The sequence below is a fragment of the Nanorana parkeri genome, unplaced genomic scaffold, assembly GCF_000935625.1.
Source record: "Nanorana parkeri isolate BGI_ZX_2015 unplaced genomic scaffold, ASM93562v1 scaffold103, whole genome shotgun sequence".
Taxonomy (NCBI): Eukaryota; Metazoa; Chordata; class Amphibia; order Anura; family Dicroglossidae; genus Nanorana; species Nanorana parkeri.
Window position 1 is genome coordinate 713,154 of NW_017306371.1, and position 16,251 is coordinate 729,404.

Sequence of the window (16,251 nt, forward strand, 5' to 3'; positions counted from 1 at the left end):
CATGCAGACCTTCTGGTCCCTAGGTTGTGTGAGATGTATGCTTTGTGTTTGGAGGCAGACTGTTTTCCCGTCCTCTATGACTGAAGCCCATTTGATTTTGATCCACAAGCCACCTAGGGACCCGACGGACTGTGCCTCCTACAGGCCCATTGCTCTGTTGAACTGTGATCTAAAAATTTTGACCAAAATCCTAAGTGTGCACCTTAACCAACTGATGGACAACTTGATTGACTCGGACCAAACGGGCTTCATGCCCCGAAGGTCCACTGACGTTAATTTGCGTAGACTGTTTACGAACTTGCATGCATCCCATGACAACGCCGGGACCAGGGTGGTGGCATCCCTAGAAATAGAAAAGGCCTTTGATACAGTGGAATGGACATACTTGTGGGCCACACTAAACAAAATGGGATTCCCCTTGGAATTCACTCGCTGGATCAAACTACTGTATTGTGGTCCTGTGGCCTCTATAAAACTGATGAATAAGTTGTCAGCTCCCTTCCCTATCGGCAGGGGAACTAGGCAGGGGTGTCCGTTGTCACCCACTCTCTTTGCTTTAGCCATGGAACCCATCGCCGAGGCTCTGAGGACATCCCCCCATATCAAGGGTCTTAGAGTCGGCTGGTTGGAGGAGAGGGTGGCGCTGTACGCGGACGACGTGCTTTTGTTTCTCAATGATCCGGGACCCTCGTTACAAGGAGCACTAGAGGTCCTCACTACATTCTCGAAGGTATCGGGTCTCAGGGTCAACTGGCATAAGTCAATACTGTTCCCAATTGATGCGGAGGACGGATCTGTACCCAGAACAGTCACGCAACTTTCCTGGGTGGACTCGTTTAGGTACTTGGGGGTGGTGATATCCGGCTTGCCTCAGGATTTTATCAAACTTAACATACTCCCGCTCATAGGTGATATGAGACAGAGACTGAAGGCGTGGGCGAACTTACCTTTATCCCTCTTGGCGAGGATTAACCTAGTTAAAATGAAGATATTGCCCAAATTCACATACATTTTTCGTAATTCTCCGGTATGGTTAACTAAACCCTATTTTCATCAAATTAATCAAATTATCTCCTCCTTCCTGTGGGGGACTCAGCCCCCGAGGTATAAACTCACAACCCTTATGCGCCCCACTACCCAGGGAGGCTTGGCACTCCCGGACTTCCATAAATACTTCCTGGCTACCCAACTGGTCACGGCCAACTGGTGGCTCTTGGCTGATGTAAACAATTCCACGGTCATGTTGGAGGCGACCATCCTGAAATCGGTGGAGGCACTGAAGGGCCTACTGTATAGAGGACCGAGAGCCCCCTACCCTCTCACTCCATCCATGCGAACTACTATCAGGGCCTGGCACACGGGGTTGGCCTGGTGTCCTGGGGCTGCTACAGTTATCTCTCCAGACACCCCCTTGTGGAATAACCCCCAATTGCCCCACTTTACAATCCAAATGGAGGGAGGACATCCCTGATATGGATGAGGAGGACTGGGAGGACATTTGGGATGCACCGTTTAAGCAATTGGTAGCAATAAGGGATAGGATGGTACAATTCAAAATTCTTCATAGAGCCTATTACACGCCCCACCGTCTAAATAAAATGAACACAGCCATCTCTCCGGCCTGCTGGAGATGCACATGTCGGGAGGGGAACTTCTTCCATGTTTTCTGGGAGTGCCCCCTCATTTCCTCCTACTGGGGCTCTATAGTGGACTTTATTTCTGGGGTCACTTCCTTGCCACTGTCACCCAGGGTGTGTCTTCTGGGCCTGGTGGAGGATGTAGCTCCGACCAGATGTGAACGCACGCTGATAGGTTTTACCCTGTTTTATGCCCGCAAGGCTATAGCCATAAACTGGAAGAAGCCGGCCCCACCGGACTTGTCCTTCTGGAAGAAGTTGGTAAATGATAATCTTCCTTTGTACCAAGACACATATGCCCACAGGGGAAGCCCTAACAAATTCCATAAAGTATGGGATAGCTGGTTGGAGTGCACAAACTCAGCATTAGACTGAGCAGCAAGAGTCTGAGGGGGACATAATGCCCTTATGGGGATCCTAAGATAAAACTGGAGATAGAGTCATCGGGTTGGCCCAGGAGAGGCCGGAGGCCACACTCCAAGAGATGTTCTACTACAATAAACAAGAGGTGACCGAGCCCCTACCTACTAAGTACATAAGCGGATGGTTTTGGCTAGGTGAGCACTGTAGGGAATTTCGTTTTTTCCCCCACCTGTAATTGGAAGCTTCCCGAGGGGGTCAATTCCTTCTGACCTGTAGTAATGGTTGTTATTGTTAATTTTTTGTTATTTTTCTATTTAGAATTAAGCATGGCTGTATGCTGTATTAATGTATGCATTGCTATGCCTGGTGTCCTCACTGGACACAAATAGCGTGCACCGTTGTGCCTTAATATGTAAAACAATAAAATATTTTCCAAAAAAAAAAAAGATGCATGTAATTGTGTCAGTGATGAGGCAAACGTTTGCAAGAAAATCTGTTCAACGCTAGTACTGGCTGCTGCTGGTGGAAATAATAATTTAAACAGTTCCGCCTTCCTGGCAGTAGCCAAGAATGGTATGCCTCTGTATTGAAGCTCCGCAATAAGCTTGGGTATGGTCCAAGACCTTAGGGACGGAATGCTTCCATGCTCAGATCCTATGGCAGGAGTTGCCGGAAGTGATGCAAAAACCTCGATAACGTTTTCAATAACGTTCAGTGACCTGAACCAACATGCCTGCAACAATATGTATGTGAAGATATATCTAACGTAATAAAAGTCCAGTGGCCTGAACTAAACTTGTTATCATGAACAAGCATGTGAACCCATACATAACTTCATAGCGCAGCGGCCTGAACCAAACTCATGCCGATTCTTACCCCAAATAACAATCTCACTTATGTGGGCACACACACCACTAAAAGCCAGCGGCCTGAACCAAACTTATGTTGTCATGAACATGTTTGTGAAACCTACACATCTACACACCAACCTTACCCTAGAATGCACACACACACGAACATAACTTGTGTACTCCCAATAGATGAATGTCTGCACCGCACTCATACCATGGCAATAAAAAATATCAATACATGTGTATACTTCCACACGTATGCTTCAGTGATCTATTGAACTCACACCAACCTAACGTACCTACGTGATATTATGCAAAGTAAAATGTACAGTCCAGCAGCCTGAACCAAACTTGCGACGAACATGCAAAGTGAAAATGCATGCGTCCCCCTTTTTTGATGAAACCAAAACCTAGATAACTTAATGTACTGCTCCCACGAACTGTTTCCTAAGAAGTAACAATTTTTTTAACATGACATGGTGGAAAGATGAAAGCAATGACAAGAGTGGAGATGCGATTTAGCCCATGTGTTGCCAGATGATTTTCATCAACTGTGAAACCAGTGTAATGAACCCCGCTATTGTGACCAATATATATCACACAATTGTCCCACTTGGCACTGCAAATCCCCAAAAAATGACTGCACACTACTTAAGTCACCACCCATAGGAGCTGCAGATACATCAGAGTAACATGCAGTATCAGGCTGCCAGCAAGGCCTGCCTCAGCCTCTGTGACCCCCCCTTTGCCACCCGCCTTTGACCACAAAAGCTGCCCCTGTATCCCTACACTTTTCCCTGCAGCCGATACCTGCACCCAGGCTGGAGCTTCCCTCCGCATCGTGGGTAACCACAACGATGCCAGCGGAAGTGCCGCTCCAAAAAACGGAAGTGACGACGCGTTAGCAAACAGCCGAAAACTAAGCTGCATGCGTGTCACCTCTGGCCCTCCCAACCTAAATTATGAGTTGCAGGTGCAACTCCTCCCACAAATGCAGCCACTTAATTTGCCTTCCACATATCATTAATCTGAAGCAGGAACTGAAAGATGCACTATTGTCTGATTTCATATGCCTCTCCACCAGATTTACATTCAGATGAAGAAGGATTTCTGTACAAAGGTGAGGAACTTAACTTCAGAACCTGTACTTGGAAAGAGGAAGAAATGTAAATACATGACGCTCCTTTGGTAGGACACCCTGGAATCACGAAGACTCTGACATACCTGGCCACCAGAAATATCTACTTACTAAATACAAAGACGATTTAGGAATATGTAAATTCGTGTGAAGCCCGTGCAAGATCAAAGCATGACAAAAGGCTGCCTTACAGCCTACAAACCAACTTACCTATTCCCGATAAGCCTTGGGAGACTGTCTCACTTGATTTTATCATAGATCTAGCTCGATCAAAAAGTCGTAACACCATCCTTGTTGCATTGACCTTTTCACGAAGATGGCACATTTTGTGCCTCTGAAAAAAGTATCTAGTGCCATTGAAACAGCCGATGCTGTTATATCAAACATAATTAGATTACATGGATTTCCAAAGCAATTCATATCAGACCACGGTTTGCAGTTCGTATCAAAATTTTGGAGAGGACTATGTCGTAAATTACAAATTGACCACCGATTGTCCAGTGCGTACTATCCCCAGACAAATGGACAAACTGAACTAATAAATCAATGCTTGGAACAATACATATGGTGTTACCGCACGTATTTTCAGAATCACTGGTTGGAATTGCTTCCTGTAGCTGAATTCTCTTATAATAACTCTCTCAGCTCATCTACAAATCAAACACCATTTTTTTTAACTATGGTTTCCATCTGACTCCTGTTCCATCAACCCTCTTTCAAACTAATAATCCTGCTACAGAGTATTATGTAGATCAACTTCAAAAGGTATCAGAGCAACTCAGAGCAACTCAAAGTCAACATAAAAAAAAGCTCACACTAGACAAAAGTTTTATCATGAACTCAGGAGAAGAAAACAACCAGAATATCAACTAGGGGACATGGTATTCCAATCCGAAACAATCAATCAAGCAGCAGTGGGTCTTACTCTACCACTAGATCTGAGGATTTATCCCACTTTTCATGTTTCCTTACTCAAACCCTATATACCAAGTACTTTTTCTAATTGCACACCTTCCTCCATTCCACCTAATATTAGTACAGGGGCAGGAGGAATTTAGAGTTGAGAAAATGTTGGATTCCGGAAAAAATTGCAGTATATGATTAGCTTGAAAACTAAGGGACCACAAGAGGATTCATGGGAGGACTCTACCAATATACTTGCACCATGACTGATTAAGCAATTCCCTTCATGTTATCCCCACAGACTGGGTAGGCTGGTAACCTCCAGAGTAGGTCATTTGAGGAGGTGGTACTGTAACATAGTTACCTGCTTAATGCTCGGGAACTAAATCACTCCTCTCCTCCCTCTCCAGTCGGCTGCTTGTTTTTAGCCGTCTGATTGAATTACTCGGCATCCTAATGTCATCATCCGCCGAGCGGCAAACCCGCTTACAGTCATCATGCTTATTTCTCCTGGATAAACCTCCTACATCCCAAGGGACTCTTTCTACACACCAGCCTGCCTCAAAAACTGCTTATCCTTCTGGGACCTACATCCATTGTTGGGATATATCTCCATTGCCTTGCTACTTCCTAAGAGTAACCAGCTGCATCCTGGTTTTTCACATTCCAGAGATCATATTGCTGCTGTGAGTGTATAATACCACATATCATTGCTGGATCTTTCCATCCACCTAAACTGGAATCCCTACAGAGCTCACTAAATACTCACCTGGCTTCGCTGCTCACACCTGCATCCTTCTGATTTTGCTAAATGCAAACACAATGATAAGCTCTGGGCAAATCTCTCTTGATTTAACTGCATATTGTTCTATCTTTGCTTAAACTTGTGACCCATACCGGATTTAATACGGTATATCTCGGGTGCTGTAGAGTGGGGGTAGTACTTCTGATAAAGTCGCTATACCGCTGATTTGGATCTTTATGAGTTAATTGAACTGTCTGATATCAAGATGGGGTAGTATGAAGTAATACTTCCCTCTAATTTGCTGTGGACGTATTACCTCCTGCTTAATTGTATATTCCACCTCAACCACCAGCAGAAAGGAACATCAGTGCCTCTGAATAAGTTACTATTTTGCTGAACTCCTGCACTTGTGATCCATATGTGTTAAGACATTACAGCCCTGGGATCTTTTATAAATATTATTCCAGAACTTAAATAATGGCAAATGATAATGATTAATGTTATCATAAATTTAATTTCTATGCATATTTTATAGTGTTATAGCAAACTGTTAAACATATTTGATTATCTATCAATACAATTCACATGAAATTCAAAATGAAGTGCCACAATGTAATACACATATTAATTTTATTAAAAGCTACAGCATAAAATTCATATTCAATTTTAATACTATTAATTGCACATGAATAACAATGAAGAAAAAAAAACAATAGCTGAAATGCACCTGAGAAAAACTAGAGAAGCCTATTAAGAAAGCAAAGGATGCTCACTTTGTCAGAATACCACCTCCCCTTCAGCCTACTTGTGACAGTTTGCACCCTGTCATGTACTGCAACCTAATACCAGTCTAACCCCTCTTTTATCCACCCTACCCACTTCATATTGTGTTTCTACTTCCTATTCCATCCACTCTGCCACTCCATTTTTTAAGGTCCCCACACACCTTACGATAATCATACGATAATCGCGGGGAATCCCGCGATCGTACGATTATCGTAAGGTGTGTGGAAGCCATGCGACCTCTACTACTGTAAGGTCGCACGACTTTAAACTTACGGACATGTTCGAAAACCCGCCGAGCATCGTAAGATTTGTGGCATGTCCGTACGATAAAAGCCATACGGGCCGGGGTTTGGCATTGCGGTCATCGGAAGCCTGCCCCTCCGGGGGCATGGCTTGCAATCATCGCAAGTACGATCTGCCTATGCAAGATAGGCAGATCGTACGTTTTTTTAAGTACCTTACAACCATCGCAAGACAAAAGTCTTGCGATGGTTGTAAGGTGTGTGCCCAGCCTTACAGGAGCGTTTCTATAGGAGGGCCCACATGCCTCCAATTAAAGTGATGATGAACCTCACAGTTTGAGAACATGCTGTTGTGAGAAACTTAATTCAATTACTTCTCTAGTGCTGTATGGTTGGTGTAATTCTCAGTCTACATTCATATTCTGCATGTATGTTTGCTGTCACATAGGGTTAAAACCTCAAATACACCCCTCCTCATCATGTATATGAAGAGTGTTCACATTCACACCTGTGCTGAAGCAACTGTAGTTCCATATTTGTTCACTTCTGTTGCCTGTGCCTGCTTACAGCTCTTTCCAGCATCAAACTCACAGTGGTAATCCTGCTGATATGGTGCATCTTGGTAAGAGTTATGACCCTGTCCTGTGGATCACCCTTTGCAATACTGCTGACTTCTCCCAGCAATCCGGGACATCCATATTTCCACTAACAAATGCCTTGGATCTCTCTACAGTCCTACTGCGCAGTTGCCATCTAATCCAGAGTGATTCGCTACCATTACAAGTGGACAAATGGAAGAAAGAACTATTACTTTCTTCTTATACCTGTTCTTTTTGCTCCATAAGTTTCCATATTGAATATGTGGCTGTCATCCTGAATACTGCTTTTCCCAAAGAAGCCAAGCGGTTTCCAATTAGCATTAATGCATGACTTTACTGTGAACTGTTTGCTTGTGCTCACTAGCTCTATCCTGTGGGCAAATCCATATATCCACTGGACTTGCATGAGCATTTAAATTGTGCCAGATGTTAAAACATTTGAGTTGAAAAATATCTATCTGTCTAGTGTATTCCACAAGAATTATTACCTTTGCTATCAAACGTGACATATGTTGCACAGTACCACTCTTTGTCCTACTCGCTGGGTGTGATTCTCAGTATATATTATGTATGCATGGTCACTACATTGAATTGTATAGATACTGTTAGTAGGCTTCACTAGTACCGGTATACCCGGAGCAACTGCTTTCTCACCTACTCCTTATTCTTAGCTTCTCAGCTATAAAAAAAACCACCTTACCAGCAAACTGTTTGCCAGCACTCCCTTACTGCTCCTGCCTCTATCACAACAGGTATTAAAATCTCTAACATTGGCTGGTGATGAGCGCTAATGTGAGCAGTGACAATGCACGCAGGGTCATATGACAGGTGCACAGGTCTAGCAGCCAATCGCTAGCCCTGAGCTCTGTTACATAGGAGGAGGTCACATGCTTCCCCATACTGAGAAGCACCAGGGAGATGCAAAGTAAAGCTGTTAAAGTGAGCATCAGTGGCTCAAGGGGGACCCTTCACAAAGGTGTTGTCAGTTTGCCCTAAAAAGGAAAGGTTACAGCGCCTCTTTAAAAAGGAACTTTACCCATATCTTCAAAATAACAACAAAGACACATTTAGAAATGTTTAGCAATGACAACCTACAAACAGATACTTCTTGATAATTGCCAGCTTTTTATTCCTTGCATACCGCATTTTTCTTTTCTTCCCCAGTCTTCTGACAGTGGGCCTATTACTAGATCTCCCTTTACTTCCTGGAACTCTGGCACATGTGACTAGGACATGTGACCATGCACATCACCTCAGGGATGAAAATGCCTTTCCCTGGGATCTTGTGACATTACAGATAAGATTTCGCAGCAATGCACTTCTGATGTAACCTTTGCAGGATGCAATGCTTGGGCACAGATCACATCATTTGTGCCAACGTGGACCAGGAAGTGGATGAACTCTATTTGTAAGTAAATTAAAAATATGTTTGTTTAACTAATGTAAGATGATTTCATATCAGCAAGCAAAGCTGTATGCTGATGTGATTTTTAGTGAAAGGGGGTAAAGGTCCACCCTAAGCAACGTAGTGCCCAAGCAGCAGTGTCTGTCAAAAGTGGTGGGAATTTATGAAAACTACTAGCCTACGAGCGTAACGCGTAGGGGATTAACAAAGCAATACAACACTGCATATGAAAATCAAGGAGTTATGAATATACATAGTGAAATATGAATTATATATAAAATATTATGAAATGTGAAAAGAAGTAATCATTTTAGGGTTATAAGAATCATGTATATATATGAGCATTGTTTTTATTATTTATAATTATGCAATAAATCTTTTATATGAACATCAACAAAATTGTACGAATTATAACTATATGAGTACCCTCAAAAAAAAACCCTGCACAACCTAGGTTGTATAATGTGTAGTTTTTTGACTAAGTTTGGGGTGAGGCCTCTAATCACCTGGGGGAGTACTTTGGGAAGTGCCTGTTTTGGAATTTATGAAAACTGGAGCAGTTTCCCATAGTAACCAAACAGCTTCTCTTTTCAGTTTGTTCACTTAAGCTTTTAAAATGAAATGGAGGGAAGTTGATTGACTACTATAGGCAACTGCTCCAGATTTTATCTGCTCCAGTGTTGATAAATCCCCCCTGTGAGTATTGTACACTGATGGCTTCCACGTTACCTGTAGCACTGCAAATTAGACTCCAGCATCATGTAGTACGCAATGGTTTCTGCAATATATTCAAATCTTGCATAGAATATCATAGAACCAAACACTGGCTCTGACTAAGATATAATGGGGGGAATTTATCAAAACTGGAGCAGACAGAATCTGAAACAGTTGCCCATGGCAACCAATCAGCTTCTCTCTTCAGTTTGCTCAGATAAGATTTGAAAATGAGACAGAGAAGCTGTTTGGTTGCAGTGCAAATCTGCTCCAGTTTTGATAAATTCCCCCCAATGTCTCCCTTTAAGCAATGCAGATTTTAGTTTTCATAGCCTGTAACTGATATTCTCTCAGAAGCAGTTAGGCAAGTTTGCCAATTGCTGTGTCTTAATTTAAAGATTTTAAATTATAAAGGGAGTACCTACAAACCTTGATATTACATAACCTCATGACAATATGGCATGCCTAGCAAATCTGTTTTTTTCCATTTATTAAACCTATGGCCAGCTAATTTTATAATGTAATGTGACACATAAATATACGGTATGTCTTTTTGTTTTAACTTCCTCTGTATAGTAGATTACTAAATAATAAGAATCTGTAATGACTGCGCTTTCAGGAAGAGTTTGACTGGATTACATCAGTCATATTAGACCTTTATGCAAATTGGCATTAATATGAAATTATATTACATTTCTTAGGAAGGTCAATTGAGTTAGAGATTTTTTTAATTATAAAGTACTTTTAACATCTCTGAGCTAAACCGTAATCAATTTCTAATCAGGGCAAGTTATCATTATTGAAATTTAATGAATAACCCCCAATATTTTAATCTCAGAATACCACTTGGCAACACGTAAATGCACCTGCGACTCCTGTCAAGTCATGCATGAAATGCACAATTTAAAGTAATATTTAATTTAACCTCCCTGGCGGTCTGATTTATCTCAGTATTTTTTTCTTTTTCCTATTTTTTACTTTTGAATTTCCCGCCGGTTCCACCCCCTGCGACACCGTCGCTCGCAGGGAAGGAACCCGGAAGACGGATGCCGGCATTGACTGGGGCTCGTAGGGATAAGGTAAGTGATGCTAAAGTGTAATCCCGAGTGTGACTCGGTGTAACCGCTTTTGGTACTGAAAATTAACCCTGAGCAAACGAGATTACCGCCAGGAAGGTTAAGAAGGAACTCCAGTCTTAGCAAAACTGTTTTGAGTAAGTGTAATTGCAGAACTGCCTAAAAATACCCTATTTTAATTAGGGATGCACCAATACTTTTCGAGTACCAATGCCGATACTTGGCATTTTCATGAACTACCAGGGTTGCAACGGTTGCAGCTGGGACCTGGCTCTGGTGCTCTACCACTGTACTGAAATCATTAGTGGATATTGTTTTAGAGAAATTGTCACATGACAATAAACAAAAATGTATCAGTACTCGTACTTGTAAGTACTTGGGCAAGTATCAGTACTTGTACTCGCAAAACTGGTATCGGTGCATCCCTTTATTTATAAAAACATGCATTAGACTCAAACATACATTAAAACAGAGCTGTACAAATGACAGCTGCCTCCTAACTTTTGAATTTTCGTCTAGTCTAGTCTTGGAGCTCAAAAAGTATCGGAACATGTACTTGTACTTGTAACGAGTAATGTATGTGGTATCAGTGCATCCCTAATTTTAATCTTGATTAATTTATAAACAAGGGTAAGCAGTTTGGCAAATCTATACACTGGCACCACTGAAAATGCAGTGTTTGCACCTGCAGTGCATTTCTATTTAATATAACATGCCTATTACATTGCATAGGTGTAAATATGTCTTAAAGTGGAACTAAAGTCTGCTCTCTGTTCTCAAGGGTATGGTCATGTGCAAGTATGAAGACTTACTTGCAAATTTATCCCCTCCAGTGATGTACAAACCAGAACCTTTTCTGTCCACTGGACACTGACAGTTGGGCCCAGTCTTCTTCAGGGTTTGGCGTCTTCGGCCATTACTTAATTTCTGTGAATATGCATGGAAGTTAATTCATTCCAGCACCAAAGGCATGCTGAGAGTGTACGCTGAGCTGTGCATGTGCCCCACTTTTCCATCCCCGGACAGGGTCACTTTCTTTTTCACACAACTGTAGGTATTGTAAAGTACACCCTCTTTGAATTCATTGGTTTTAACTATCCAAACATAATAAAAATTATCTGGTCCTTAGCAGGTCATAAAATTAGGTAAATACAACCTCAGATGAACAACACATGATCTATATGATTAAGCCTAGGTGGTGAAACGCATGAGAGGCATTAGAGTGGGAGAGTTACTATGGTGGTGTATACCTTGTATTTTGAACTTTGCATGGAATTTACAACAATAAAGTTGGATTTTTATGGACCTCGGTTTTGTGCGGCTGATTGGAGAGAGAACAACACATGACATATTACACTGTGTCATTATTTATTTTACAAACATAAAGTTAACATGGAGAAGTTATTTGTGAAAAACTAAGTACACCCTTACTGCTTCCATTGGAATTAAGAGGCTAAGTAGTAGCCAGGTGCTTCTAATCAAATGCACTTGCCTTGCTGATGATCAATTAATCAAGTGTGACCACCTTTATAAAAGCCACAGTTTTAGCAATTTGCTGGTCCGGAGCATTCAGGTGTGTGTTAACACAATGCCAAGGAGGCAAAATGCCAGCAATGATCTATGACCTGCTAAGGACCAGTTGATTTTTATTGTGTTCGGATACTTAAAACTAGACATGTGCGATTCGTTTCGTTCCGAATCGAAATTCGGACGAATTTTCGGAAATTCGGACATTCGGATGTATCCGAATTCCGAATTACAGACATAACGAATGCAAACGAATCCGAATTTCCATTTCCGAAATTCGGTAGCGTTAGTACGTACGTTCGTTTCGTTTTCTGTTCTTATTCGTTTCTTATTCTTTTTCGTTCGTTGGAGCAAAGTGACATTAGAGAAGGAGAAAAATATTTTTTCCCCCACAAATGTCACTTTTGCTGCAAACGAACGAACGAAACGAATAAGAAACGAATTTCGTCCGAATACGAATTCCGAATCCGAATTGACTTTCACACCTGAATCCTGAAAAACGAAATAACACAAATCCGAATTTAAAACGAAACTAAACTAAACGAATTTTTTGGCAGTGCACATGTCTACTTAAAACCATGTTTGGCTACTTAAAACTATGTTAATTCAAAGTCCATACTGGTGTTATAGTAATCAATGTTCCATACAGGTATTAAAGTAAACAATGTTGGAAAATGGCTAATATTTTCATTTCTCTAAACCTTTATTATGTATATGAACTCCATAGCACAGCCATTGTTGTACACTATTTGCAGACTAAGCAGGGAGACAGGAACCAAGCATCCTCATGCTGTAGTCTTTATAATATTCTGAATAGTTGGAATAAGATTAACATGAATTGTTTCTTTCCTGTAAATCATTCCAAGCAAATCACTTTGATGGAACAACCAAGGTCACTTACTGGACATGATGGAGAACCTGTCATATTACTATTCAAGGCAGGGGAGAATATTTTTATGTAGATACGGGAGATGTCTATGGCCTCATGCATCTTTCAACAAACTTGTTGAGAACATTCTGTAGGAATTCAAAATACGTGGCTTGATTATCAATGTATCCCATCCTACTCAGAATATCTTATAGTTACTACAGAAATATTTTGCTACCATAACTTAAGTGCATTTACTCATCCTCCTTTCAGGATTGTTTTACCCGTTAAATGGTACCCATTATTCCTTGGAACAGGAAAGAGATCACAAGCTGATTAATTGTAACAGTAACTTTTTTATATTCTCTGTTTGTAATTTCACCTAGTGGTAAATTTGGCGATAAATGCATTATACACATAATATACTAATAATGTAGTTTATACCCATCTAGGCATAGATAATCATCTTTGGATAGGGAGAAAACTACCATTATTAGCAGGTAGTCTGTCTTCACTTTTTGGATTAAGAAGCAATTCCAGAAAATACATAAGCACAACTGACTCCTTATTAAAATGTGGCTACTAACATGTTAGCTGCAGAATGAAAGACAGAATTTTGTGAGTCTAAATCTGTCAAATGTGCAGTGTTATCAACTATAATAAACTAATGATGGCATTAAAGTAAAATTGCTTTGGATAGTGTGACCCACTAAAATACAACTCTTTTCAGCTCCTACTTCTATCCAAAAAACAATGCAGCTCAAGTCATGAACTGTTACCTGAGGAAAAAAATAGATTCAGCTAGTCTTTCATGGCCTTTTTGGGTTAATTTGCAGCCTTTTCTTCATTTGATTCTGCATTGAACAACCTTACCTGTATGCTCAATTTTGTTCATAAAGTTACAGTGTTCACAGAGAGGATGGAACTTGAGCCAGTAAATACTTGATTCGCATTTTGCCAGTAGGCTGTATACCCTAAGTGTGTTTCCATTTAAATTTTTCTTTTGATATGAAATCTAAATGATCACTCTCCTCTTCCTCTCTTTACCTTCTTTGGTATAGTGTGGTGGGTGTTAGATCCTCTTGCTTTGGCTGCTGAAGCCTGTGTATTTAAACTTATGTTTATATTGTATTAGAACTGATTCCAGTTTTTTCTATTTTGTTTCATGTATTGCTAAATCATGAGAGAGCAACCTCAAGGCCGCATAGAGATGGATCCCATAGCAAGGTTGAGAGATATTGAGACAACAATGGACTTCTTATAAGACCACAGATGTTGTTGAACATAACGGAAGTTAAGCTGGAACTAGTGGAAACCTGCTAAAACATTCACCCTGTATATACACGTATCCCATTTAATATGCTTTGCTGAATCCTGTACACCAACATCCCTTTCTTACATACCCACTCTATTCTATCATTTGATCACATACCTGAAATCCCCACAGCATAAAATAAAACCCTTACAAAAATGTTTCCCTAATCTTTCAAAAACTAAAAAACAATTGGTTGTAGTTATACTTTTTAAAATTTACTATAAAATAAACCAATCATGTAATTATCAAATGAATACTTACGTACAGCGGGTAGCTCCAGGTGCCTACATACTTGGTTAGAATTCATATAGAGCATCCTGGGTCTCCTAACTCACAAGAGACTGTACTACGCAAACAATGTTCAATTTTACTGGTTAAAAAGCTGACCCCACTACCACCCATACTATTAGTTAAAAAGGCTGTCCATTAGTGATGGGACAATATTAAATTATAAGTAAACCTTAGTAATAAGCTTCTCTTACTTGGTCCATTTTGGTCTGTTAAATATACTAATGAAGGTGTCTTGTTATATCTGTTCAATATGTGCAAAAATACCTGTTAATTCTGTCAGAAATAATGTGCACAGATAACTTGTTGTGCTCTATGCCTCTGCTGACTGTTCTCAATTACATTGTTCTCAGCCAGCTCTGATGACTGCAGTACCACATCCCTCTACATTATGGAGATTAGGAGATGGGTGAAGTTCCAAAGTCTTGTTTTGTGTCTGCCCTTCTGATACAGTAGGGTAAGTGAGCGTTGTCATCCTAGGACTGGATGTGCATTACTGGAAGGATTACCAGGTGGAAATAAAGGAAAAAAGAAAACAAATACAGCCACCACATCTAAGGACTGGTAAGCTGCAACAAATAATTTTTTTGTTTTTGGGTTTAGATACCCTTTAATACATTGAAGGAGGGAGGTGGAAGAGAGGTTTTTGACTAGGAGCACTGGAAGTGTCCACTATAGTATTAAGTGTGATTTTTTAAAAAATGTTCTTATTTTGTTTAATTCAGGATGGCCACAAGTTAGCTTTAATGCCAAATTAGACATTTTCCAGTAATATAGAGACAGTATGGGTTGCGATATATGCAATTTCAGAAAAGCTATTTCAAAACTTATAGAAGTTGGTTATGGATAATGTGTAGTTAAATTAAAAGCTTTCCTGTAAAAAAAACAAAAAAGAAGAGCTTCTTACAGAGTGAAATGATTTCTAAAAAAAATGTATTTCTACATACCTTTGGGGTCAGCACGATTGCAGATCCTCCATTAATTCCAATGATGGGCATGGATGTTTGTGCAGAAATAAAGTCCAGTATCTGAGCAACAGACTCGGTTCTTGTATCATCTTCAAAGACAACCCCATGAATACTCAGGCTGGACAGGACATCACATATTTGCAGGATAAGGCTGCGAGGGTTTGTGTCATTAAGTATTACAGAAATTGGATTTACTTCCATAGAAAAATTGCGAAAAGCTGAGGGTGCAAAGTGGGCACTCTCCGGCGGGTAAGAGGTACCACTAAAAATTATGGCCACGTTAAGAGATCTTGCAGTTTCTTCCCGAAATTCTAAAAAAGGGCTGGCGCATGCCAGGGCTATAAGAAATAGCATTCTAGCAGCAGCGGGCACAAAGGCAGTGTTGACAGCTGGTAGAAAACACATCTCGAAGGGTTTTGGCATCCACTGTATGAAAAGGAGAGAGAACAGAGAATACAAGTGAGGATTACACATGAGGCAGGTGGCACTCAGGAAAAAATATGAAGCATGAGAATATAAAAAATTAGAATAAAATATTACTTTTTCATATACAGCTATCATCAAATTGTTGTGGCTGTTACAGTTGCAGCAGGTATTTGCACTGGTAAGTGTAAACTGGTATTATACATTAGATTGAGTTAGGACACATCTTTACAATCATGATTGATTTTAATTTGTGTACACTAGCACATATTACAGAAATACATGTGCAAAGGCCATCTACAACCTAAATAGCCATTGGCCTATAAAAAGCAGTCTAGAATATATATTTTCCCTTCAAAATCTGGGATTTCTCCTCTAGGGAATACCTCCTGAAGGTATTCAT

General features: G+C 40.5%; 1 protein-coding gene across 1 annotated transcript in view; it reads right to left on the reverse strand.

Moving 5' to 3' along the window:
- Positions 1–15,830, reverse strand: part of GRIN2D (glutamate ionotropic receptor NMDA type subunit 2D) — a 334,622-nt gene extending 318,792 nt beyond the window's left edge. The window contains exon 1 of the mRNA XM_018552951.1: positions 15,405–15,830. Within this exon, the coding sequence (XP_018408453.1) occupies positions 15,405–15,830 (426 nt within the window). The remainder of the gene's footprint in view (positions 1–15,404) is intronic.
- Between the last annotated feature and the right edge of the window lie 421 nt (positions 15,831–16,251).